The sequence below is a fragment of the Vidua macroura genome, chromosome 3, assembly GCF_024509145.1.
Source record: "Vidua macroura isolate BioBank_ID:100142 chromosome 3, ASM2450914v1, whole genome shotgun sequence".
NCBI classification, from domain to species: Eukaryota; Metazoa; Chordata; class Aves; order Passeriformes; family Viduidae; genus Vidua; species Vidua macroura.
Genome location: NC_071573.1, coordinates 13,014,695 through 13,041,857, shown reverse-complemented (window position 1 = coordinate 13,041,857; position 27,163 = coordinate 13,014,695). Strand labels below are relative to the sequence as shown.

General features: G+C 34.9%; 1 protein-coding gene across 1 annotated transcript in view; it reads left to right on the top strand.

Annotated features, from left to right (window-relative positions):
* Positions 1 to 27,163, top strand: part of TTC27 (tetratricopeptide repeat domain 27) — a 113,811-nt gene that overhangs the window by 22,359 nt on the left and 64,289 nt on the right. The window contains exons 7-9 of the mRNA XM_053974470.1: positions 3,512 to 3,648; positions 7,760 to 7,872; positions 12,025 to 12,091. Of these exons, the coding sequence (XP_053830445.1) occupies positions 3,512 to 3,648; positions 7,760 to 7,872; positions 12,025 to 12,091 (317 nt within the window). The remainder of the gene's footprint in view (positions 1 to 3,511; positions 3,649 to 7,759; positions 7,873 to 12,024; positions 12,092 to 27,163) is intronic.

Below are 27,163 nucleotides of genomic sequence, written 5' to 3'. Positions count from 1 at the left end.
ATAAGTAGGGAAGTTAAATTTCTGATGAACAGAAATCACAAGGATTCAATCACTATGGAGACTTTATAGTTATCCTTTCAGAACCTATTCCTTGGTGTCAGCAAGATCAGAGTGCTGCACTTAAAACTTTCCATGTATAGATATAGATCTATGGTCTAGCTAGTTCTGCTAGGCAATCAAAATGACATAAAATCACTCCTTTTCTGTGTGACAGCTTATGATTGTACCTGAATAGAAATGCAAAAAATCTTTATTTAGTTTTTTCTTGAAGACTTACTAGTGGAAAGCACTAAGGAACTGAAACTTGCAGCTCTCTTACTTATTGTATCACTATGTCACAAGGCTCATGCTCCTTCATATCTAGGTTGGAACTGCAGCTAATCCTGTTTATACCTTGAATAATTTTAATAATTTAATTTAAAAAAACCCAAGCCATCAGCAGCAAAAAAAAACCTAAAACACACAAAAAACCAAATAAAAACCCGAAGAAATACAGACTCTCAGAAATTATGTGGAACTCCATGCTCATTTATTCAAAGGTTTTAAAAGCTTACTTTGAAAGACATGTAATGGAAATAAAGCATAATAGTTTATATCTGAAGGAAATCTATACATTTCAATTGATCCTATCCTCTTTTCCCTGTATGCAAGAAAATCTGTGCATGTGGTGTGTTCCAAGTGTGGCATTTGTGCCAACTTGGTATTAAGTACTTTTCTTTAAAATGAGTCAAAAATCTTCTTGGTTTTTTTATTAAGAACATCAGTACCTATGATGATACTCTAGGTATAAAAACGCAATTAACTGAGAATAAGTAAAATCAAAGAGACAGTCTCTTCATGTTGGATTTTTTTTTTTTTTTTTCCTTTAAAGGATATCTTCAGATTTTGGATTAATAATTTCCTTAAACCTAACTTAGAAAAAACCTTCTTGTTTGGAGAAGGAAAAAAAAACGACTGGATGCAGTGGAATTATTTATATTTTTTATTACTTTACCAAGAGGTTATGATAGTCCCAGAGAAAGATTGTGGTGATACAGTATCTTGGAGAAATGTTGTGAAACTCCTTAATGGTCTGTGGTTTATCTCCATAAATCTATTAACATAGTTATGTCTAACCTGAAGGCAAATGAACTGAACAGAGCATGTGGGAATTGTTGGCATTCTAGGCAAATTCATTTGACATGCATGTTTGGGCTAAATAGGAGGAATGTTGCATCATTGAAAAAGACTTTGGTTTAATGTAAAAATCCAGTCTCTAGCAAAGATATTTTTAAGGCTTTATGGAGGGATTTCCTTTTTAGGAAAGGATTTGGAGAGGTTTATATGCATTGATGATTGTAATCCTTACTAGCTGAGTATTGTATTACAGCATGTAAATATATATTGTTTTTAAATCAGTTTTTAGGACCAATATTTTCCAAAGTTATTTCAGTAATATTTGAATAAATCATACTTGGTTTGTGTAAGTTTTTTAAGTCCCATTTATCCAAATATGTATAGTGTTCATCTTTTACTGAAAAGCATCATTATGCTCCTCACAATGAGTCATAACCATCAATAACTCTACAAAACAATTTCCAATATCCTTCTTGCATATAAATTTAGTGAAACGAAGAGTAGTAATCCAAAATACATTTAAGACGAACAGATCTAGAGGATTAATAATGCTGAACTCTGAGATCTGTTTATTCTTTTCATACCCAGTAACGCATCTCTGGGAACTTTGAATATGAAACAGAAAGTAAAGTTGCTGTGTAGGTTCCTTTTACTATGTGAGGATATACCATAGAATGTTTAGGGTTGAAAGGGACCTTAAAGATCAAGGACAGGGACACTTCCCAGTATAGCAGGTTTCTCAAGGCATTATCCAGCCGGCCTTGAACACTGCCGTGCTGGTACTGGTATAAACCAACCAAATTTTTTCTCAGCTTTAACACATGTGATACATATTTTTCAAGGAAAAAATAGTGTTTTGTCCCTGTAATAGCGAGGGATTCTTAGGTTTAAAAGATTAGGTGGGAAGTATGTGCATATGAGAGCATAAACAAATCACAGTTTCTGAGTGGTAGTAAGCAATTTTATTGGTATCCAGAATAAGTTTGCAAGTGTTTCCTTCAGCTATTTAGGCAGTAAGACATAAGAGTAAGTGAATTACAGCATAGTGATTTTCAAGCAGTATTAAAATAGAGAATTGAATGCTACTGTGTAAAATTAGTATGAATCATTAGCCAGTATTTCTCTCTGTGTGTCTCTCTCTGCAGTGTGCTGTGTGATTTTCAAAGTGATATTTTTAGAACCTTTTTCATTTTTTCATAAACTCTTAATACAGGGCTTTTCCACTAAAATGGTAATTGGCAGAAAAGGAGAAATCAATTTAATTTTTGGTTTCCCTACTCATCTCTTTCCACTTTCAGGAAGAAAAGTGTGACTGCTATTTCAGTCCCTCTGCTGGATGATGCTTATGGACAGTGGCCTTATCTTCAGGCCTTCGTCACATGAGTAGTCAATCATCTTTACCTCAAAAATTTTATATACTGAAATTTTTTTAAAATTGGCACAAAAATAAGAACTTTATTTGATCTTAATTGGTTCTGCAAAAGCAGCAGTGAATTAGCTTTCCTTCCTCCATTTCACACTGTCTGAGCATGGTATCACAGTAATAATGAACAAGCAAACCTTCAAATTTTATAGAGTAATTTTTAGTTCCATTTTGGCTCTGGTTAGGAGCTAAAATTCTATTATTTTAAGTTACTGTCCTGAAATTACTTTTTTATTTCTCTGCATTTTGCAAGAAAGTTGCTAACAGAAGAAGAACAGATGCGGTTTTCCTTACAGTTTGGTGTAAATGTCAATTACCCCTTTAAAAACTAATAAAAATTGTCAGTGGGTCCAATAAGGAACTGAAGAAACAACACTGAGTGGAATTTCATGTTGTGTATTCTGAATATTGGTTAATTCATTATAGAGCCTTCACTGGTTTGCTGTTTCACTCACTCCCAATATTACTTTTATAGTATCTTACATGACATATTCTGGTAACATCATGTCTGTGATCCTTTGTCAAAGACCTACTCTTCAAATAAAGATTTGAAATATTTAAAATAATGGCCTGTAAGATATTATGGGATTTTCAGTTGCATAAATATCTCATTGTAGTCACTTCTAGCAGGTGAATTGAACAATTGTTTCTGGTTTATTGCTTGGAAATAAGTAGAGAAGTGATGAAACTTGATGACTATGAGTTTTAAAATGCTGGGTTATGAGGAATTTAATTAAAAGCAGCTTTGCAAGAGCTATATAGCTGTGTTTGTAATGTATATTACTTTGTATGTTTGCTGACAATGAGAACGCTGCAAAGAGATCAAGCAGAGTTAAACTGCTGCTAAATTTCATATGTTAATTCTCAATGTATTTCTCTATTTTGTCTGGGGTTTTTTTTGGTAACAACTCTCTAGTATATGATTAGATAACTGGTTTTTAGTGTTAATGAATATAAACATATTTTCTGTAGGTGCTTTGGGAAAGAGAACACGATTTCAGGAAAAATACGTTGCTCAGCTTATTTTGGATGTCCAAAGAACAGATGGATTCTTCCTTCCTCACAGTGAACTAAGTCCAGCTCCAACACCTCTAGAAAGCTTAACAATAGTATGTATCTGAGAAGTATGTGTTTTAACTTCTTAAAATGAAAATGTTCTGAGGCTTTTGTTGGGTGTCTGCTAGGGAAAAGTGTGTTGTGCCTAGAGAAACTTAGCTGGGGTTTTTGAAAGTTCGTGGAAGAGCTGTGGGGTAGTAGTTTGCCTAATATTAAAGGACGTGGGGTAAAACAACTTATGAATATCTGCAAGACAGATGTGGCTACTCAACTAAGAGCATGTTTGCAAATATGATCTTCTACAGTTCATGCATTAATTTTTAGTGGCTAAGAATGATGGAGCTAGGAAAACAGGTGAGAGGCAGATTTTCAAAATAGCCCATAAGGCATCACAGGATTTCAGAGATTCCTGCGGACTGGCAGACGTATTCAGTTACAGTGCAAAGATAGGAAATTGCTCTACTTATTCCTGTGGCATGAATTATGTGAGTTGGTCCTACTGATCTTAAGGGTGCGCATCATGACTTCAATTATAAATTGCTTGAGAACCACTGTATTGATTTAGGATGGCATTTTTCCCTCATAAAGAGATTTAAATTTATTTGAGCTTGCTAAAGAAGCCAAAGATTAATTGAGCCATTATGGTCCCAAGTTTATACTTCAAGTAGGAAAGTCTTTATTAAAACATATTGTGCCTTGGTAGACTTCCAGGTCAAGCAGGGATCTTAAGCAAAAAAATTGTCAATACTTCTCTGTTTCTAAATTGAATGCATAAATATCTTAGTAGACTAATCTGGATTTTTCTTGTTTGTTCTTAGGCTTATGGTAGAACTACATATGGCAACCCCTTATAGGATAGTGAGAGCTCAGGGGAGGCTGACTGGTGAATGTCACACTCAGTTATAGACTTCCATTGCAACTTACCTAGAACTAAATGATAGGATGCTAGGATGATAGGATTGTTCTCAGAGTTCCTGACTGGGATATTGTTTGAGTGTTTTTTCCCAGTTACTCACAAATTTGCCTTTGTAGTCTATTTCTGATAAAGACTGTAGTTTGGAATAAAATTGTTTCATCATTTCAATAAAAATGGCTACACTGCCTTAGGCTGTAGGTATAATTCAGAATGAAGTATTTTGTCCTTGCTAATCAAGTATTGTACTCATGTCCTTTCAATGAACAGACACAGGGCTTCTGAAGTAAGTTTAGCAGAGAATTTGAGAAAGAAAATTTGGGTAATTGGAACCTTTAAAAATCAGGCATTAATGCTGATGTGATCTATACTTTCCTACTAAAATTTTACTGAGTGTAGCTTGAAAATAATGCTGGAGAAAGTAAACATATCTACTCTTTTGGAAAAGTGGAAAGGCAAAGCTAGAAACAAGAGGTTCTGGCTACAGGGAGAGAGCTGAGTTTTGTGCAAATTTCAGTGACTCTGTCATACAATTCTGTCATAAGTTACTCAGGCTCCTCATTAAAGAGAGTGAGGCTTTCTGTTCCCACAGTCTACTTCTCAAAAAAACCTAAAAATTAAAAAATCAGAACTTTTTATTTCTGCATCCTGTGTGTGTCAAATTCTAGAAAATTGTGTAGTGTGTGCTGCTTTGAGGAAAACCTGAGGTATTTCAAGTTCAGACATATTATTAACCTGTGTGAATGTTCTGCCACAGTCAGTACACCAGATCTGACTAAGCAGATTATTCAGTTCATGTATATATTGAATTATCAATTAAAGGTTTCATTTTGTTCCCCTTTTTAAAAAAAATGTTTTTATTGATAATGTAGTATCAAAAGATAATTTATTAATGTAGTTTGTCAGTACAGTGTAATTAACTTTAGCAGTGAATCCCAGTGATTCTTTTGCCAGTCTGATTTAAAATTTGTTGGCCTTGAGCGTATCTTGAAGTTATTTTAGCTAAAGTTGGAGTTAATGCTATTTTCCTTCTGCCAAAAACTGCCAACAACATCATTGCATCCCTGTCTGAGTTTAGGGAGGATGCTTGTTGCATCTTCTATGTATTGCCATGAATAGTCTTTTAAAAGTATATAAGTTAAGTCTCAAGAGGTGCTGAGAATCTCCACAGCAGTAGCATATGCATATGAAAAACTAAATTAAAATAGGCATATTGTCTTCCAGTTCTCTCCAGAGTTCTTATTTTACATCTGCCATTTGCAGATAAGGGAAAATACTCTGTTTTTCTCAAGATAGGATTTATCCTGGATGAACGGAAAATTTCCTAAGAAAATTATATATCCTGACAGTTTGGATAAGTTGAGACTGGTCCTACCTAATTTTCATCTCCTATTTTGGAGTGCTTACCTCCATGGTCTTAAAGTTCTCCTCTTAGTCTTGTTCAGTAGGAAGACTGAACAAGTTATTTTACAGTTAAGCATGAGTAATTCAATTCCATTAAAATAGAATCAAAATAGTGATGTGTCCAATGGTTGGATTGGTAGCTGTGCTGATTTCTGGTCAAGGGCTTTGTCCTTTCCTCTGATGCTGAGCAATTCTATTATCTTAGGTGGTGCTAGAAGCAAAACTATTTGCATTTCAAAATAAATATTTAAGACTGTAAATTCAAAACTTTGCTCCCAGGTCAGTTGCTGTGAAAGGAAAGCCTCAGGCTTGAGGTGATGCATAAGAACTCTTGATATGAAGTGGTATGTTAAAATAGTTTGATCAGTTTTAAACAATTCAGTCTTCTTATGTTTTGAGGAAGTTCTTTTTATATCTAGGAATGGAAGTCACACTTTAAAGCTTTGGCATACAATTACAGTTGAGTTCAGTTGATCAATATTCATAGTGAAGCTAAAGTAATTAGTACGATTTATACAAGTTAGATTTTAAAAATTATTTAGACTGAAGGTGAAAATTTTTAACTAATTGCCATATAAGTTAAATTGTAATTTATGTTACACCTGATGAAGTATCATTATACTAGTTCTAAAATAATTTTCCACTGGAAGTGGTAGATAATCCTCATATAGTCTAATGTAGTAAGCGAAGAAAATGATGGTAATAAGTTTGACTTTAAAACTGTGAATATCTTCCTTATCCACTTAAAAAAACCCATATTTTCTTCACATTTTCTGTCAAATCACAATTTCCTTTCATTTATATAGTGATAAAATACTGGTGATGAATGCAGATAATACACTTCAAAGCATTCCTGTTTGCTCTTTGTTCTTCTGTGGAACTTCATTTTGACCTTGCCAACGGAAGATACGAATGAGAAACAGCTACTACTGGGACACTGAAGGGAAATTAATAGGAAATTTGAAAAACTGTTAATATAAATCCATTATCTGTTTTTAATAGTTTGTAAAAACTACTACTGGTTACTAAAAACCAGTAGTATGATAATTGGTTTCAGGACCAGTTGTTTTGTTTTGGGTTTGTTTTTCAAGGGAAGAAGGAAGTAGTATTACAGCTAGTTGCTCTTCGCAGCCAAGGAAATCTTTTGTTGTTTTCAAACAAACAGGGATTCTATGGACATGGTAATTTGCAGTCTTCAGACATAGATTATATTATTTTCTTCTTCAAGTTAAGACTTTTTAAATAAAAGTGTGTTCCAGAGGAAATTTTATGGAAAATCATAGGTAGTTGTCCACGAGCAAATGTTTTCAGAATGTGCTGGCTCAGTGAGGTCTTTCAGTGTCTAGATTTTTTTGAAATTCACCTTTACTGTCGGAAGTCATGGTTTATGTAGTTGGATTTTGCTGATACTTAAACAGAAATCCTTAAAATCCCAGGTGTCCAAGGTGGCTAGCCTGAAAACCCACATTAATGACCATAACATCAGTCTGTTTCAGTTGTCTGTACGTATATAATAGAGGATGAAATTGTTGATAATTCTATGAGCAACAGTTTGAAAAGGGGAGCTGCCTTCAGGCTTATTTAAGTAGAAAATTGATATTAGCTAACCTTAGAGTTGCTCTGAATGCTGTTCCTCATGCATAAGAAATAGTATATTTGTAGCAGAAATGTTTTGGGTGATAATTCCTTGTACTGGCTTTATTACTTAGTTATTCTCTCATAATGGTAAATTACTTTGCATTGTGTCATTCTTTAATGGTAGTATTATCCTTTTCCAAACAAGTCTATATTTTTTCATATTTTGAAGGCATAATTCTATTTTAAAATACTGTTTTTTCTTCCAACAGAATTATGATTTAAATGATGACACAGTGCTTAATGAGATAAAATTAGCAGATGCTGATCAGTACCAGGTACCTGATTTGTCTGCAGAAGAGCTTGCTGTAATCCTTGGAATATGGTAAGTTAGTTTATGGTTACTTTAAATAAAACTCAAACAAACAACTGCATGAATCGTTACAATGAAGTAATGAAATGGTGATTTGATGGGACTTTTTTCCTTCCTTATTATATAGCTTGGCTAAAAGGCTAAAAGATTTGCATTATAGATGGATAACAGAGTGAGCTTTAGTGTTCAATTCAGAATTTCAGCAATATTTCATTAATAGCTATATTGTTGTTTTATCTTTAAAAAGCTTTATATTCTTTGTGCTTCAGGTTAATTACATTTCAGCTGATATTGCTGGCATTAACTACCATACAGTGATAACACTTTGGTAAATTCTGAAAACGTATTTCAGATTCTGCAGTTGCCAGCTTCCTGTGAGGATCAACCATCAAGCAAAACACTGCCCTGCTTTTCTCTGAAATGTGAATACTTGCATAAATTCAGTGTCCTTTGCTGGTTGAAAGCTGTAGTATAAAGTCCTTGTGATTTTGCACCTTGTTTTTTTTCCTCTAACTTTTAGAAATTGTATGCTACATGGGTTTTGTAATAAAAGAACAAAAGGTAGGCTTGAGATCTGAGGATCAGAAGTTATGGCATGTAGAAGTATAATATAGTCAGTCAGTGACTTTGGTGCAGTGTTCATGATCACTGACTCTGAAAGTGCTTTTCTGATCTATGAGTTGCAAAATGATGGAATCTACTTGATCCAGTTTGAGGACCATGTAGTGAACAGTGGGTTGATATAAATTCTTAGCCCATTTAGTCTTCTGCACTCTGACTCAAGGCAAAGGCTTTCCCTTGCAAGGACCATTTTCATGGGGATTTCTTTTTTAACACAGTATTGTCTTATGTTCAGGTTATATTATCCTTCCTGTTCCCTCCCTTCTGAAGGAAATTTTAATTTGCCTACTGCTCTTTTTCCTTTTATTTTCGTTTTCATTTAAGAGTACAATTTGAGTTTTACATTGGCTGGCTGCACAGTAGGTTTCTTGATCACAGTGTTTGACTTTGAAACCACTGCTGTCGTGTTCTGAGCAGTGGCTAGGAACCATATTGACTGTCAGTTGTGTGTATATGTGAGTTTGGCAAGACAAAACTGAAGACAACCAACCAAACCAAATTCAGTGCTGCTTCCCCATAGGAATGGTAAATGCCATTTAGTGGGTGTGATAACGTTAAGTGACTGAAGCTCAGTCAGAAATGGAGTCAAGATGTGAGATCCAGCCGTGTTGCAGAAAGAGTGTTGTAATAGGATGCCAGCTTTGAGAATTCTTCTTGTAACAGAGTAGAGTTTAGGCTTGGATTGCTGGCTGTACCCATGGTGTCAATACCAGCTATTGGTATGTGAGTTTGTGAGGAAGCATAGACATGTTAAAGCATTTAGCATTGGCTTTTAAGCAAAACATCCTTCTTCTATAACAGGTTCTGTGCTTTAATGCATGAGGACTGCAGTTCTGGAGGGTAAATGCCTCATTTAATAATTAATAAGTTAGCTTTAGAATTTTTGTAAGCTGTTTAATTTTTAATAGCTTTAGCAATGTTCTTTTTTAACATTTTTCATCTTTCAAAATCAGTTTTTGAAACAAGTATGTAGTCATAATCCAGAAAGTGATGCTTTGATTGCTATTAATTCCACTGTTGCAAATATGGGTCATTAAGTCCCAAAGTTTGCAACTCATTAGTTAAGCTGGATACTTTATCCATTAGGCTGTCAAGATAGACCTGGTCAGGTTTAAGAATTGGTTGTAAGCTACTGACAATTAACTTTTGCTGTTTTACTAGAAAATACCTTTTTCTGCTGCACAGTACCTCTTACTCCAAGGTTCTGTTTAATCTTTCTAAAGAATGTCTGTTTCTCATTGTATTCTTTCCCTCTTTTATTTCAATAAACTCCTTAAGACAACATTCAAGAGTGGCGAGAAAATAGTTTACAAAACTGAGTGATGTGATGATTAATGACTTCTCTTCATATTGTTATGAAAAGATCCCTTATCATAGATCTTACACAGTAGATCCTAAATTCCACTCAGATTTCAACTCCTGAAATTCTCTGGGATGAACTGGTTTATCTGTCCTTGAAACTAGAACAAATATAGGTCATAGAAATTAAATTTTCATAAAGTAGTCTGACAAGAACTAATAAGTCATTAGAAATGCTTAAAACTACGGTACAGTTCTACTGTAGATTCAGATTCAAATTAAAGCTTTAAATTTGATTTGATTCAGTACAGAAAATAATACAATTTAGTTGTTCTCCTATCTTTCAAGAGTTACATTTCTGTACTTATTTGTCTTCAAGCTTTGTAAATGGATGTGGCAGAAATGGAAATCAGATCTATTTTAGCACTGTTTTGATCTGGAAGAGCTTCAAAAAGCTGTGACAAAAATTGATCTAGAATAAGAAGAGGATTAATCCTTCCTGCTTGAATCAATATATTTTTAGGATGATGAAAAATAAGTTCCACTTTGTCAAAATTTAACTGTCCCTTGGTTTACCTGTGCTTTTTGAAAGCTACGGTCATGTCATTTAACATTCTGCTTGCTTAACTGCTGTTGAGTTGGTATAATCCTTGAACTTTTCTTGCTGCCTTTTTTTTCCTCTTTTTTTTTTGGTTATCTCCCTCCCCCCATACATAGAGAAACTTGCTATTGTTTACCTGAAGTCAGTTGAGTTGACTACATCCAGCCGACTAGAAGTCTGTCTGCTAGCAGCTGACATTAGATATGGAAAAAATGCTTAAGTGAAGTAGTGAAATTCTTTATAACTTTCCTGTTTGCATGAAAATTTTCACAAGGAAGGGAAAAACCAGTGAGGTAGAGTAGATATCTGTACATAGATATAGATATATATCAAAATTTCTTTCCTAGCAATGTTACCTAACACTTTCAAAACAGTACACCAACAGCACAGGGTTCTTTCTTTTTTAATGCGGGGAGATCAGGGAAAATCTCAATTAACTATTGAAGCACTAGTTAATTAACTTTCCTTTATGTCCATATGGCCACAGTCAAATAGTTTGCTGAAGCTGATGGTATTATGAAACATCAGCATAAATGGTATGAAGTGTGTTTGGAACCTCCATCATGGGAGGTCAGGGGAACAGACTAGGTAACAATATATCTGAAGTGAGAGGTTTGTAGTGCAGGAAGAAGAGCTGGAAGAGCTCTCAAGCCTTCTTCTAGGAATTGTTATGAGTAGTCTGTGTGCATTTAAGTAGAAGAAATCATGCCTGAATAACCAGGCAGAGTAATCTTCAAAGAAAGTTAAGTAATGTAGAGGGCGTAATTTGAATCTGTAATCTATTACCACAATAAGTATCTTTGCAATTTTAGCCTAGAATATGAAGCCTGCTGCAGAATTTAGTGTGATAAGTTTGGGCTTATGTATATAGCCATTATATGGGTTTGGTGATTTGGTGGTACAGTTTAGGATATATTTTCACTTGGTATCTTTGGTTTTAACAGGGAGCTTGAATTACAGCTTTTGTTGGTTTTTGTGCAATTTGGTGATATCTCTTGTAGTATGTTTGTAAATGTTGGGGAGCTGTTGTATAAGGAAAACATTCACCCACACAGAGTTGTAAGCCAGATTTCTTTATCATCTCTGAAAGCATATCCAACTCTGACTAAAATAATTTTAATTCTCACCTCTGTGTTTTCTTCTGGTTTTCCCCCCGTGAATATTTCAAGGTAATGGTAATGCTGGTTAGTGAGAGATGGACTCCTATGTTCATGTTTTTTGAGTCACAAGAAGGAGTGAGATTACCCTTCAGCACTTCTTGAGCATTAGTAGTTTTTTGATTTGTAGAATCTGCGTTCAATTAGTTATAGGATTTAAACTCAAAACAGATCTCTGTAAAAGCAAACAATAGGTTTTAAACTTTTTTTGGGATTAGTGAAATTGTTATTCCCATAAGCTTAAACCAAGTAAGACATTTCACTTGAGGGTGGTGTTGGGAAGGTATTTATAAAATATCTTAGTCTCCTAAATGGTTCTTTATTTCTGTGTGTTCTAGGTCTAGGTCATTTTCTGCACATACCATACTCCCATTTGTCATTTCCAGAATTTCCTTCAGATTTCTGCAAGTTTGAAAAATGTGTCCTGAATAATGTTGTTCTAAAGATGAAATCAGCATTGTTTTATTTTTTCTTTTCTCTTTACAGTATAGATTTCCAAAAGAACAATCCAATACACAAATTAACTGAAGAGGAACTTCTGGCTTTTACTTCAGTAAGTAACTTACCTGGTGCTTAATAAACATTTTTTTACTTAATATTTAAGTACCAAGCAATAATCTGTCAGTCACACTAATCAGGAAACTGTTTATAAGCCAAATCTGTGTTAGTAGTCAGATGTTTCATTAATTTTTTTTGTATTTCAAGAAATTAACGTATGCTGAATTTTAACATTATTCTCAGCCATCATCATGCAGGAAAAACTTGACATCTAAAAAATTAATTTCACCTCAAAACACATACAAAACATTTTCATGTGTTTAAGTTTTATTCACTTCATGAATTATAGCATAATATAGCATAAATTTTACAGCAAACTTTTCTTGTGACATTAGTGTTGAGGGTGCTTTTCTTTAAACAGCATTCAAAAAGAGTTCTAAAGCAATTTTGGCTTTATTCTGTCAGATTTATTCAGTCTGTATCAGATTAGACATCTTTCTTCCCAATTCAGTGGCTGATTTGCTGCAGAACAAATCTGAAATTTCCAGTGAAGCTTTGAAAATTCTCAGTATTTTTTATGTAATTATTTTTTACTGATTTTTTACTTAAGACACAATTTGCTTCTGCCCTGATCTTTTCTGCTTTTGTGGGGTTTTCAACATTAGTTTAGATGGGAGGATGCAGGGGGAAAGGCTTGTCATTATGCTGTCTTTTTTTGCCTACTTTCCACAATGTTAGACTTAGGTTTGGGTGCAGGAAAGAGGACTTACTTGCTCTCCTACCTAAGCCTTGTAGTAAGAGACTGTATTGCTGTAGTAGTGTCCTCTGAAAAAGTAAATTATGAGATCTCAGCCAAACCCCCTTGGATTTCACTTGAGCTAGAATCTTACCACTGACATTTGTAGTTATGTGAAAAGATCAAGAAAAGTAAAGTTTGGCTGAGTGTTTTTTGTAAAAGGAGGTTCTATCTGTAAAAAAATATAATCCTAATCTTACTAGATAAATGTAAAATAGGTTGGTTTAAAAGTACTGTTTGTTTAGGTCCCTCTGCAAGTACAGTATATGTAAGAGGGGCTGCATGAGGGACCTGAATGAATTGCTATAAAACAGTTTGGGTTTTGTAGTTTTCTCCTTGTTGGTACAATGATTGTAGTGCGCTGATTCCTCATGATATAATTTCTGAAGTATTTTGTTTTGAACTACAGTTTTGTTCTGAGTTTGGTGTTTTAGTTTTTTTTTTTTTTTTTTCCCCAAAATGTAGGACTAGAGAGGAGGAAAAAGTTGAAATGTAGAAAAAAATGAGACTGTGCACTCTCCTGTTGTAATTGACGTATCCAACAAGATTATTAAACAATGATGACCATTAAAAGGGAACAAAAGATTACAGAAATAATAAGCACATATAAAGTACGGAAATGTACACATAAAAGAAGCGTGTAGGAGTGACACCAAACTGGTGAATTGAGTACTGTAAGCTTTTTTTCAAAAATAGTGAAACTATTACAATACAAATTTCCCTCCAAAAGTAATGTTAATACAAATGTATGAAGTTTCAAGACATGCATGTAATTTCATTAAGACAAACTCTGCCATTTTTGTTGTTAAAATAATGTTAAAACAGTATATAAAACTATAGAAGTAGGGTTTTCTGTGAAAATTCAGAATCTTGCTTCTTATATTTTATTTCCAAACTCTGTGGACTATTTTTGTATACCCTTTGCTTCACTCTCCTCACTACCACTATTGTTTGCATCATTATTGGGTAGAAAACCAGCCATTATATACCTGAATCTTGAGATAACTTCTCCATTTATTCTATCATTTTTTTATTTTAAATGGAATGATATTGTGATAATAGAGTATCTTTAACAAAGTTGACCCTGCTCCTGTAGTGGTCTACTTCTAGAATAAAGCACATAAATACTTTAAATATTTTTAAAGTTTTACAGCAGTGTAGAAAAAGTCAGGGTAGGCAGTGCATTAGGGAAGAGATAATCAGCCTTCCTGTCATCCTTTATCTGACGTTGCTTGACAGATAACCTGTTAGATCAGGTGTGAGGTCTGTTGGGTGAATTCTTCATCATGATGGGAAAATCAAACTGCATTTTTCTGCCATCTAGTGGCTGATCCCTCAAAAATCACAGGACAGCTGATTAACTTACTCTTTAATTATTTTATTGCAATGATTATGGGGAGCTGATGTTTTAATTTATTTACTTATATTTTTATAGAGCTGCTAAGTTGGCTATGGCTTGCTTCACACTTGTAAGATGAGCAGCCACTATCAAGTTAGATCTCCAGAGAAACAGCTGAGAGATCTGTGTAGGCTTCCCTATCACTTTGTGCTCAGAGTAGCAAAAAAGAAGGATCTATGGCAGTAGATGTATAGGAATGTAGATCTTATTAATGTAATGCAAAATTGAGTCAACAGCAGCGACATAAAGAAGTAGCTGGTAGTCTAAATATTAGAGTAAATAGTAATTTACCGAAGAGTAATAATTCTTGGTATCAGAATAGTGTTCTTTTAAACTTTTGCATAATGTTTCCATTAACTGGATGTAGGGACACAATTGAATCTTAGAATTATTTTTTCTTTTGATCTTGACCTATGGTCCCAAGACACAAAAAAACCAGGCATGAACTGTAGTAACACCATCCCAGATCTTTCCTGGAAGCCAAAAGCAGGAATCAGATATTAGCTTATATGAATTCTTTTCTGCAAGTGTACCTTTTGTGGTTCTTGCATCTGAGCCCAAAATTGGGAATAGTCACTGCAGAATTTCATAATGAAATCTCTGAACTCTTCTGTGTCTCAGATCTGAGTCATTGAGGCAAATCCATCACTGTGTTCCCTGGCAGTAGGGATGTTGTGTGTCCATGTTAACATGGCCTTGGTGGGAGTGTTAACACAGCCTTGGTTCCTACAGTGTCTGCTAGCTGAGTAAATTAAATGGCACCATAGCTCTTATCACTTGGATTTAAGGTATTTACCAAGCTTTGGTACTGCCGAAACAGGCAAATGAGCACATATCAATGCTGCTCTAGTAATTTCTTTAGCATCAAACTGCTCTGTGTGTGTGTGTGAGCAGGCATCTTCTCAGCCTACATGTGGATTCTTAAATCTGCAGGCTGGTTAGATGGTTGTCATGCATTCATCTGATATCTACTGAAATTCATGTATCCTCTGAAAAGCTTTCAAGTTATCTTAGGAAACTTGAAAAATTACAAGGCATTTTTAATTGATCAGTGTATCATCAAGAGATCCTCTTGCTTGGGGCACTGCAAAATAAGTGCATGTGACATGCAATTTCTTTCAAGCAGAGAGAATTAAGATCTAGGTAGTACGAGAGGGAAGGGATGATCAAATGGATCTCAAGTAGATGATGTTATCCTGCCTTGTACTAGGTGCAGTTTGGAAAACTGACATTCTAGACTCCCTTTTATGTGTGTAAAAGATGAAAATTACTGGATCTGGAAGAGATATCTATATATCAATATCTGTATCTATATGTATTAAACAACATAACTTGTAATGCTAAAAATAACACTATTAATTCACTGCTTGGCAACAGCAGTCAACTACAAAAGGATTGCTGCTTTTAATTTACTGGAGTCACTTGGAAATAGCTGCTATAGTCCTAAAAGCACTATCTTTTGTCACAAATAATTGCTTTCAGTGTTGCTCATTTTTGAAGCAACTTGTGAGGGTGTATGTAGTCTTATTGATTGGGATAGCAGCTCTTGTAACAAGAATTTGGACTTAAATTTTGACATCTTCTAGTCAAATCTCAACCCATCAGTATAATACTTCAACTTTCAAGATGTTCATCCAGAAGTGAAATTAGATGCACTAGATTTTTTTTCTCCTTCTAGTTCAGTTGTTGATACAGTATCTTTACATGAGAAGTAATGCAAACTTGCATTTGACATTTTAGCATAAGACTAAACACAAAATGAAACATTTATTTTTGAGGGGGATTAAATATTTTTTTCACACTTAATAGTTTAGCATAACAACTATAAATTTTAAAAATTAATTCTATTATGGTAAGCACTTGATCTCCTAAGAAAGCTAAGATATATTTTAGCAATCAGATATCACACAAGCCACTTGAGAGACACAGTTATGCAGTTGGTGAACTTTCTGATTACCTAACTGAATATTGCATTCAAGAGCCATTTTAAGAGAGGAATGGTGGGACAGTAAAGCAGTAGTGAGACTCAGTGCTTCTCTGATAGAATTACTGGTTTCTTCCTTTTAATAAAATTTTCCGCTGGTGTTTTCTGTGTAGGATGTAGGAAGCAGACAATGCAAGAAACCAAAGAACTAAATCAGTGCTGCTTTTATACTGAGATTTTGTAGCTTTGTTTACTCCCAGGTCCCCAAATTAGTTGTCCAATGCTTAAATGTGCTTCATTACCTTCTTTAATTTCAGTGGATTATTTTTAATGTGAAAATACAATTGTGAAGTTCTGCTGCATTTTATATTGGTTAGCAGTTTTTCCCTAGAATTGCACAAGTACATCACTGAGCTGTAAATCAGTGACCAAAATACTTTTTTAGAAAAAAAATCATTTTAGGAAATGAGCAAAAGTAAGCCTTAAAATAATTTCCATTAAATATTTGTTGTTTGCATTATTTTGAATAGGTAATGCAGGTCAGACAGTATACCAGAGAGGAGATGAAAGGAACAGTGCTATGTAAGTGTACATGGTATTTAAAAAAAACCTCAAAATTACATTTAAAGCTTTATAAAGACGCTTGTGATGTGAACATAAGTTTTAGAACCAGGGACTGCAAACTATTTCTGAAATGTAGGAAAGTTTCAGGAACACATGAGGCATCTGTTTAAGAACTGATAAATATTCCTGTGTTATAATTTTAATATTATGCCGTTCTTGCAGAGAAATAGGGAAAATATTAAATACTGGATGGTGTTGTATTTTTCACTTGCAAAAGAGAAAAACGTTTTCTTTTTAAAAAAAGGCTAATAAGATTAAACTCTGCAATACAAGTTCTTGGAGCTTCATAGAAAGCTTATGCTATAGCTTATAATTTACATACTGGGAAAACAATTCAATGTTTCGTAGTCTAATATGACACTCCAGCCAATAGCCAAGACTAAGGAGCTGCAGCTGGTCCTTTAAATTACCCATTCCATCTGTCAAAGCCCTTGAACAGTCCAGGAGAAATGGTTTTTGTGGTAAATGTGATGAGCACTTAGCCCAGTGTGGGAGAATGTTATTTTTGCCCTTATTAGTGTATCATGATCAAGGGACATTGAGTGGCAGCAACAGTATTAACCTGTAGGGGACTGAGAAGAGAAAGTAACCAGCAACTGTGAAGGAGAAGTCTTGCTTTGTGCATCCCACATCTTAGACCCATATTTGTATCCTTTGGAACCCTTGAAAGATGAGAAGGAAGAGAAACGGAACCATGAAAATGTAGTTGTTTTGGTTTCTTAAAATTGTGAGGCTTCTCAGGATTTATGGAGAGTTGAACAGTCAGGTTTTTTTATTAAGTGGTGAAAGAGGGAAAAGGAAGCTCTGGCAATTCTTCTCTCTGGACATTTTGAACAGGTGAGGATATCTTTCTAAAGAGGGAAAAAATACAATGTAATAACTTGTATTTTGCTTGGACTACAAAACTGAAGTTATTTACCACTTTTTGACAAAAACAATGTATCATGCTGAAATTGTTCCTGTAATACTGAGGTCTGATGGAGGACTTGGAAAATGTGGAAGGAGTCTGCCAAATCTGAGGAATACTATGTATTCCAAAGATAGACCGGATGAGACTGCTTTTCCTCTGTATTGAGCTACTGATTCCATAAGAGACTGATTTTACTAAGGAATTTTAGAACGGTTGGATTTATTTTTCCAGAGGTAGGCATTTATTGAGTGTAATAGAAGCTGATGTTGTATGGTACCTTTGAAAATCACAGTGAAGGATTACAGTGCACATTTTATTGAGTGTGTGTGTATGAATATGCATATATGAATACTTTTTCTGCTTTTCACTGTAGAAGGGGGCTTTGGGAGGAGGGAGTGGAAGGTGGAAATGGAAATGCTTTGTTTTTCTCATCTTTTCTATGGCATTTGTGACATTAATGTGGAACTAGGGAGCAATCAAATCACGGCATACGGTATTTTTAATGTTAAGCCTTCCTATCAAAACTCTATAAAACTAACATGCCAATTTGGTTTCTAAAGAGAAATTGTTTATATAGCTTAAATAAAAGCAGTGCATTTTTCTCTGCTGAGAAAATGGCTGCAGTTTTTTTTTGTTTTATAAGCAGCAAGACTATTGAAAAGCTCATTAAAAGTGCCATGTGTCTCTACTGCTGTAACTTCTGTGGCTTTATAAAAAGTTTCTTTCACTTATTTTCTAAGCTGTGTTGCCCATTTTGAATAGCCTCTGTTGGTTACAAGATTATAACACTGCAAAGGCTTTCTCTCAGCAAAGCCCTGCTAGTTACTAGTGAGACTTTTTTAAAGTAAATTAATTCAAAGCTAGTATTCGGGTTTTTTGTGTTTGTTTTTTTTGTTTTGTTTTGTTTTGTTTTTTTTTGTTTTTTTTTTTTTTTTTTGTTTTTTTTGTTTTTTTTTTTTTTTTTTTTTTTTCTTCTAAAGACTTTATTCAAAAGTCTGAATCATTTTACAGGAATGTCGGGATCTAAACACTTGCTAATTTAGTGCATGTATGCCTTCTGGCTGATCACACAGTACTGGGAAATCAGATTGAGTGTAGCAAAAGAGAAGCTGCCTCTTCCTGCTGCATGTGCAAAGACTCCACTGGATGTCTTGGAAGCTTGTTCACAAAGCATCTGGTACTTGCGTGTGCACTGTTTTTGTGGAGACTGGCCTGCTGTTGTCAGTTATGTTTGCTGCATTTAGATGTTTCAGGGTAAAGTAACTGGGTGCTGTAGTACATGTGTTGCAGGGTAGGGGTGAAGCTTGCATTCCATTCCAAAACTGGGATTAAGTAACAGTCTGTCTGAAGTTGGTTTATTTTACAAAGTATCAGATTTCAGCATAATTGACACTTTTATCCCTTTCAACTTTGTTCTCCTCTGTGGTCTGCATTCTTCCCTCAGTCCATGGGATCCACAGCTCTGCTTGAATTATATCTTGCAAGAGATGATTCCTGATTTACTGTGTGCCTTTCTAAGCAAGAAATTTGGGATAGCCTTTCCTTTCTAGCATGGTGTGCTCTTTTGTATAATCCGTACAGAATTACTCAAGCAATAGATTTTAGTGGACTCACTGTAACTGCACTGGTAAAAGAACATGGAATCATGTTTAAATATTAATAGATTTTTTGCCTGTCTAAGGGTTTGAGAAGTTAAGCAGACAAATTTGATGACAATTAATAACATTTTTTCCCACAGCAGCCTTTCTTCTCTCCCTCCTCCTTTATCTATCAGCAGCTCACTTATTTTTTCTAGCAGCCTCTCTGACAGCCAGTTGACATGTCCCAGGCTTCCCTTCCCCCTCTCATGTCCTTCACCAGTTATAATTATTATAATTTACTTCAGCAAGAAAATTTTCATTGCAACAAGAAGGTGAAATAAAACCCACTATTCAACAGTATGCTGTCTGAGGTATCACCTGAAGGAAATAAGACATTCTCACTATTCTGTCTGATGCTTAGTAACCCCTTTTTGGTGATGTTATGATGATCAGTTCATGTGTTATCAGTACTAGTAGTTACTTTCTTTAGTGACTTATATTCTGTGTATAATTCATTATATTTAGTGACTGTTTTCCTGGAGAGGGTGCAGATGTACTAAACAAGGCATAAATCTAATCCTTCCTTTTTTCAAAGTAAAATTTTTATTATTTTACTACTGTATGAGGAAGAATTATTCTTAAAATTCATATAGCTATCATAATGTCTTGCCCTCATCTTCTATACCTACCTAAATACCATCCTAAATATCATCCCTTCATTTGTTTTTTTTCCTAACCCAATGCCTCAAATATTACTCTAATCTTGCTTGTTCTGTGGCATCTGAAAAAATAAAGGTGATTGCATTCTTGTTTGCTAGTGTCTAAACAACTTGAGTTTAATTTTCTCTGATGATATCATATCTATGTTTCAACTGGAAGTAGAACATTTTTCATATCAGTTCACCAAACAATCTTTATGGTCTGTGTTAAAGATGAAATATAGGACAAGTCATATATTTTGTGACTTATTACGCTTTAAGATGGGTTTGATTACAATGTCAGTCTTTGATTGCAGTCATGAAATATTGCAGTCCCTCCCAAGGTGTCTGAAATGTGCCAATCTGATCCTCATTGATTCATTTGTCATCAGTAAAATGTCACTGTCCTGTTATTCTTGGTTCTTTTGGATGCAGTCAGTTACAGCTGTTCTATTCTAGCTACTTTGGGAAAAATATAATAGGAACTTGATAAGTAATAAAACTATCTTACCTCATTTCTGCATGACTTTCTTTTTCAGTTCCCCCAATATTAGGGATGAAGAACTGAAATGGCTCCAATGATTCTTCCTTTCCTTAATTCTTTTTTCCTTTGGTCTTTTTTCATATTGAAGTTTTAGGTAGCCAAGCTACTGGGAAGAATTTCTAATTGGTATTTTCTTTTGTACATTTATTGACAGTACAATATTTTTGAGGAAAAAAATGTTTAATCAAGTCTATAAACCAATGGGCTTTTGAAAGGAGATGTAATGGAGAAAGATTTGGAGTATCTATTTTTGAAAAACTTTCCAAAGAAACACACCTTTTATTCATGGAAATACTGCTTTACTTGCTTAGCTGTCCTCATTTGAGTAGATCCTGTTCTGTTCAGCAATGATCTTGGTGATGGTTTTGGGCATTGTCCTGCCCTTGTATGAGGAGTTTGTTGGCTTCAGTATGTTGCGGAAAAACATGGTGCCCTCTAGGTTACAGAAGGACAGAGATTAAGGAGCTCTGATTCTGGTATTTCCACAGTATTTTCTTTCTTTTATCAGAAACAGCACATTTAAATAGAAAAATGGAATTTTGAAGTGCTGCTGGCCAGAAAGTAAGGTGAAACATTTAAATACATTTGTATAGAGGGTGTCTGCACATTTATTTTACATGTATTTATAGAATGCTTGAATTCAAGTACTGATTACATATTATATGACTAAAGGGGAGAAGCTTTTATTCTTGCCAGTAGAACCCCGTTGCTCAACTGGATTTTTTTTCTTACAGAAATAGCTTTTTACTTGTATAATTTATGGACCAATAAAGCAAAGTATTATTTTTAGTACTTATTTGTAACATCAAATATGCAGGAAAGCTTCATAAGGTCGTTCACATGCAGTGTTTGTGAGCCTTATGAAAAGTACTTTCCAGTTATGCGAATACATAATTCGCATAACTGAATAAAAAAAATTCTGAATAAAAAAGGTTTATATTCTATCGATGAAGGCTAGCCCATTGCATCAGGAAATAGAACCAATGCCAGCTCATTTAGTGGACTGTTCAAGCAATGTGTATCATAAATTACATAAATGATAATTACTGTGAGAAATTTCAGACTTTTTTTGGTATAACGTATATGCCTAGAATATAGCATATATATGATAATGTGGTATGACATAAATACTTTTGACATGTTTGGATTGGCTGCATTAATCATGGCAAGTAGAGCTGTTAGTTATGAAGACTATTCAAATACAGGCCAATAAAATGCTTAAAAGCATCATGTTCTGCATGTTGCAATTTGCAAAAATGTTTTAAAGTATTTGCACTACTGCTTTTCTATCTGGGAAGCTGAGATTTGGGGCCTTTCCTGAACAGAAATAAAAATCATGACAATAGGTATTAGTTGATACATTTTGACATATTTGAGATTTTACTGTCTTGTCTATATTATCCTTACGCATGTCTTGCATTAATTAAATTGGAGCTTGGGCTTTTTTCTTCTTCTTAAGACTTCATGTCTTGTGTCAAGTAGATTTTTCTTAAGTATGTTTGTCAGAATACATTGGGCAATACATTCTCCAATGAATTCTGTCTAGTCTAGGCAAAACATGAGAAAGAAAATATTTTTACAGAGTTCTATAAATAGACTGTGAAAGATTTTCTTTAAGATAAGTCGTTTGATTTCATAATTGCAGCAGCAGGAGAGGGAAAGCATATGCCTTGGGTATTGTACCTAATTTGTTTTTTTATTGTTTGCTAGAAATTATGTTTTCTTTGCTTTTTAGTTTAATACCTATTTGTCAAAGCATTACTGTTTTGGATTAAATGAATGAAATATGTTTAGGAAATTGTTTTTATTTTGAACAGCTTGCATGGTCTGAAGCTCTTAGTAGCTTAGTAGTAAGAGTCAGAAAGCAAGCAGGACATTTAGTGGCTGGGGTAAGGACACAGTTCCCATCTTACAGCTTATTGTGCAAGAACTGCAGTGTGTGTCTTTGTGTCTGCATATTGTGTGTCTTTTCCTTATCTATAGTAGGCAAGTGTTTATTTCTGTGTGTTGTAGCTGTAATAAAGCTGGGAAGTTGCAAACCATAGGGGTACATAACTAAAAAGATTGCCTCTTTGTTTGTCAAAGTAAAATGTCTTTGTAGCTCCTTCAGACAACACATAAGGTGGACATTTTTTATGAATATGGTGGTGAAGCACTGGGACAAGTTGCCTAGAGATGTGGTAGGTGCCCCATCCCTGAAAACATTCAAGGTCAAATTGCATGAGGCTCTGACCAACCTGTTCTAGTTGAAGATGCCTCTGATCATTGCAGGGAGATTGGACTAGATGGCCTTTAAGAGTCACTGCTAACCCAACCCATTCTATGATTCTTCGTCCAATTTGCATAATGATTTTAATAACTGCTGTGGTTTTTGTGCATAATACACTGGTCAGACACTAGCCTGTTGTGTTTGAATCTTAATCCAATACAGCTCATGCTTGTAGCTTCTTTCAAGTCAAAGCACAACCCAGACACTGCCATTTGCCTCTGATAAATATATTCAGATTATAGCTTCTCTCTTCACAACTCTGTCAGATTTAGGAATGTTATTTACTTTGCTCACCAAAATGGGATTTTTTTTTCATGCTCTCCAGCAGTCTCTCACTCTTCCCTCCTCTAGTATTAGTCACTTGTGCTTGTGTCAGCTTCCCTTTTTGTTTACTCATCCATGCCATATTCCTCTCAGCCCTTCTTTGTCAGTTCTTGCCTGTTGTTTATCTTTCACTCTTGCTAAGTCTTCCCTAATTCCTTTCTTGCTAATGTATTGCTTACTATTTTTACTCCATTCCGTCCTCACTTTTGGCTGCTGCTTAAGGAGTTAGTCTTCTTTCAGGACTATTGTGTCTTCAGGCTCTGAAAGGAAGGTGGCAGTTTTGTTTTGCTCCTGGGAACGAACATTTGCACAAAAGGTTAAAAGCCAGGGTGCCAGTGGCCTCCAGCAGCTTGATGCACTTGCATGTGAGAGCAGTAGCTCTTTAAATAGACAAAATATTTCTGCTGGTGAAGTCAGGAAGGAACTGAATGAAATCAGAAATCAAGTATCTTTTAATGGACATGGAGACTTGCTAATGCGCTCTTACTCAGGAAATTGTTGAGGCCATCCTAGAAATCTCACTGAAATTGTTATCTCCATCCATCTCCTATCCCCTTAGCCCACCAAGCAGTAAGTGAGGCATGCCTCTTGCATTAACATGTCACATTACTTGTGAACACTCAGTATTGCAGTGTGTAGACTGCTGAACCATAAGAGACCATTGTAGGCAGAATTCCTGTGGTGGATGCTGGTATGCAAAAAGGGGAAAAACCAAGTAAACACAGGGCTCCTCTAGAGCCCTGTCTGGCATTGTGAGGTTTTTCTTTTGCTGTGTCTCACTGTTCTACAGACATCTGTTCAGACTGAAGGTTGAGAGGGTGTTTTATAGAACTTCTGTAATTTGTTCTGACATAGATGAATAATAAAGTCAGTGGCAGCCTTACTATAAATCACTGGTCTAGGCATGTAATTATTCCTGAATTTTTTTGACTGTGCCTGTTACAGAAAAAAAATGTGGTAGCTGATTTTTACTAGTTAACATCATTACAGAACAGGTTCACAAATGGGACATGAGCATTTTATAATGTAAAAGTTGTATGCAATGGTTATACTTCTTGTGTCATTGACTAATGTTAAACTTAAGAAATTATGAGAACATTTAAATTATCTCTTTTCAAGAAGATAATTTAATGCCTTCTAGTGAGGCTGTGAAAGGAACTTCTAATGCTTCATTGTTTTGAGTAATTTTATGGTTACTGAGAACAAGTATTTTTCTGTCTGAGAACAAGTATTTTTGCTACCCTATATTCTCTTCTTGCAAAAGATTCTCAGTTAAGGTATTTTAAGGATAATTAGTGTAAATGTATATTTGTACTGACGTTATCATTATAGAATTAAAGATAAAAGTTGCTGTTAGAGTACAAATCTATGCAGCATCAGATAACAGCAGTATATAAAGCAGCATTCTTCCAGAGGCTGTTGATAGGCCAAATAAACAGGAAGTATCACTGGCAGTCTGTGGAAAAAAACAGTGGTGAGCTCATAAATGTGAGTGGGCAGGCAGAACAGACTGATCCCACCACCCTGAGTCAGTTGCATAAGGATAATCTGTCAAGCTTAAAGAATTTTTCCAGTGATCTGGAGTTTTGAAAGCAGTGAGTTTGCCCTGAAAAGTTCAAACAAGTAAAGCAGAAAAAAGGGAATGGGAACCATCATGCGTAGTTTTACCTGGATTTTGCTGAGTAAGAAGTACTACTTTAAAAAAAAATAAATTACAACCCAAAGAAAGTATTGAGAAATGATGGGTTTTGTTTGTAGCCACAGGCAGCAGTAACAACTGGAAAGATTAACAGTCATAACTGTCTCCCTGAAGAGTAAATTTCTATCAGCAGAGGATGAGTTAACCTGTAGCACTGTCTGTTCCAAAAATGCTCTGTGTCAGAGGAGAGGCAAGGCTGAAGGGGTGTAGAGCATGAAGGGCAGAGGATTAAAGAGCCTACTGTGGTAGTTTGCAAAGGGTAGTTCTTCTCCCGCATGGCCAATTTTAACAAGTTAGAAAATATCCTCCATTGACACAGTTTTTCTTAATTTCAGCCTTTTTTCCAGTCATTTGCTTTGTTTGTCTTGAGACTAAATAGATTACAAGTCCACAGATAGCGTGTACCATTGCATACAGTCCTGAAATTGTCTATTAATAAAATATGCTATCTAGCCATTGTCAAACCAGATTCACTGTTTTACTACCTGTGCAGAGAGAAAAAAAAAAAAAAAAAGCTGTTCTGGTTTTCAGGATATAACCTCAAGATCACATGATGTGTTGAGAATCTTGGCACAGATGGTGAAATTACTGAGGCTGAGCAGTTAAAACGAGAAATTTGCTGTTGTTAAATAACTAGGGAAATCCGTATCATTGGTACCAAAGAGTTAGTCTAGTCTTTTGTATCCAAAATCGTGATTTATTACTTTTGAGATTGGGCCTTAGGAAATAAATGCAGTACTGTGATGTGGTGTGGAAGTCTGTACTTATGCTGTTTCAGGAGTATGTCCAAACCACAGACCTGAAAAAAACAATGCTACTGCAGTCAAATCTGGCTGAAGTTGTTTGCAGCATAACACAGAATAAGTGATGTGTTTGGCACAACAGAACAAGTGTCAGTCATATGGCTGGACTCCATTCTAACTGAAAATAGGAGCTATATCTTATGTGGTTTACCCTTCACTAGTCATTGAAAGCTGATTCCTTTAAATAAAACAGTATCTTCTTTTTTTCATGACATTTCCTTTTCTTCTCTAGTTTCTTTCTTCCCCTAAAAAAAAAATGAGAGCCTCCAAGGAAAGCTTGCTTCTGTACTTTAATAGTCCGTTAAAATGAAAAGAAAAATGCAAACCATAATACAACTCAAAAACTAGACTAGGCAACAGCATTAAAAAAATCCTTCTTTTACATCTTAAATGTCCTCCTTAAATGAGGACACAAAATGCATACCACTTAGTATCATCAGAGAGAGTCAAGCTCTTAAAAACCATCTAAATATCAGCCCACCAATGCCTGTTAATCTGGAAGAAAACTTATACAATTCTGGACATCCAGGATACATCTGCAATGTAGTTATATAAATAGAACTGAACAACTAATTTGATTGATAATATCTTTGTACTGTTATTAGAAAGTAGAAAATCCTAAAGGGGGAAAAGCATTGAAACATTTTCCTAGCCAAACGTGATCAGAGTTGATTATTTCATTGTGTCTAAAATTACTTTGAATTATAGTATTTTTCTTCCATAGCTTTCTCTAAGTTATGTACCTGCATGCAAGTTAAGTCACAGACTGCGTTATATGGAAGCAAAGAATCATGTTTATAACTCACTATAAGTCTCCATACTTTTTATTATATTTTTGTTCCATGCAGCCTAATATGAGCTTGCTTTTTTGTGTTTCTGTTACATTCGAATCCATACAAAGCTTTCTTTGAGTCTTTTGTTTCCAGTGAAAATTCTCCAGTGAGCGTAGATCTTTGTATTCCTTTCACACAGCTCTTTTTGTGGAACGTATGAGACTTCCTCTGAAAGGGAAGATTTCTCTAGTGCTCGTTTTCTCTGACCTTTTTCCCTGTGAATTGTATCATGTAGGGGACACTGGATTGTCATTTCAGTTCTACCTGCAGAGCTACCTTCAGAGCTAGCTGGAAAGACAGTCATCATATGCTTGTGTTTCTTCCATTTCTGACCAGAGATTTGTTTCCAGTACCCCCTTGTTCATGTCAAAGGACACACTTTTATTTAATTTTTTTTAATACACAAAATATTTAGGTGTTCCCGAGTTGCAGCGTTATGGTGTGAGACAGATTTTCCAAGAGAAAACATAGGAGCATACAACTTAAAAGCTGAGGAAATTCTTGATGTGTATTCAGAAGATGTAAGACTATAACAGGGGGAAGGAACAGCTATGGCATTTCATATGTTTGGTTACTAACAGTGCTTAACCATTTCCCTTTACACTTCTGAAAAGTGTGGTTGGGGAGAAGGAGAGTGAGTTGTTTTGACTGGTATTCTGCATGTGAGGAAGTGTACATGGAATCAGAAGGAGGGAAAAAGAACAACATATTTAGATCTGTTAGT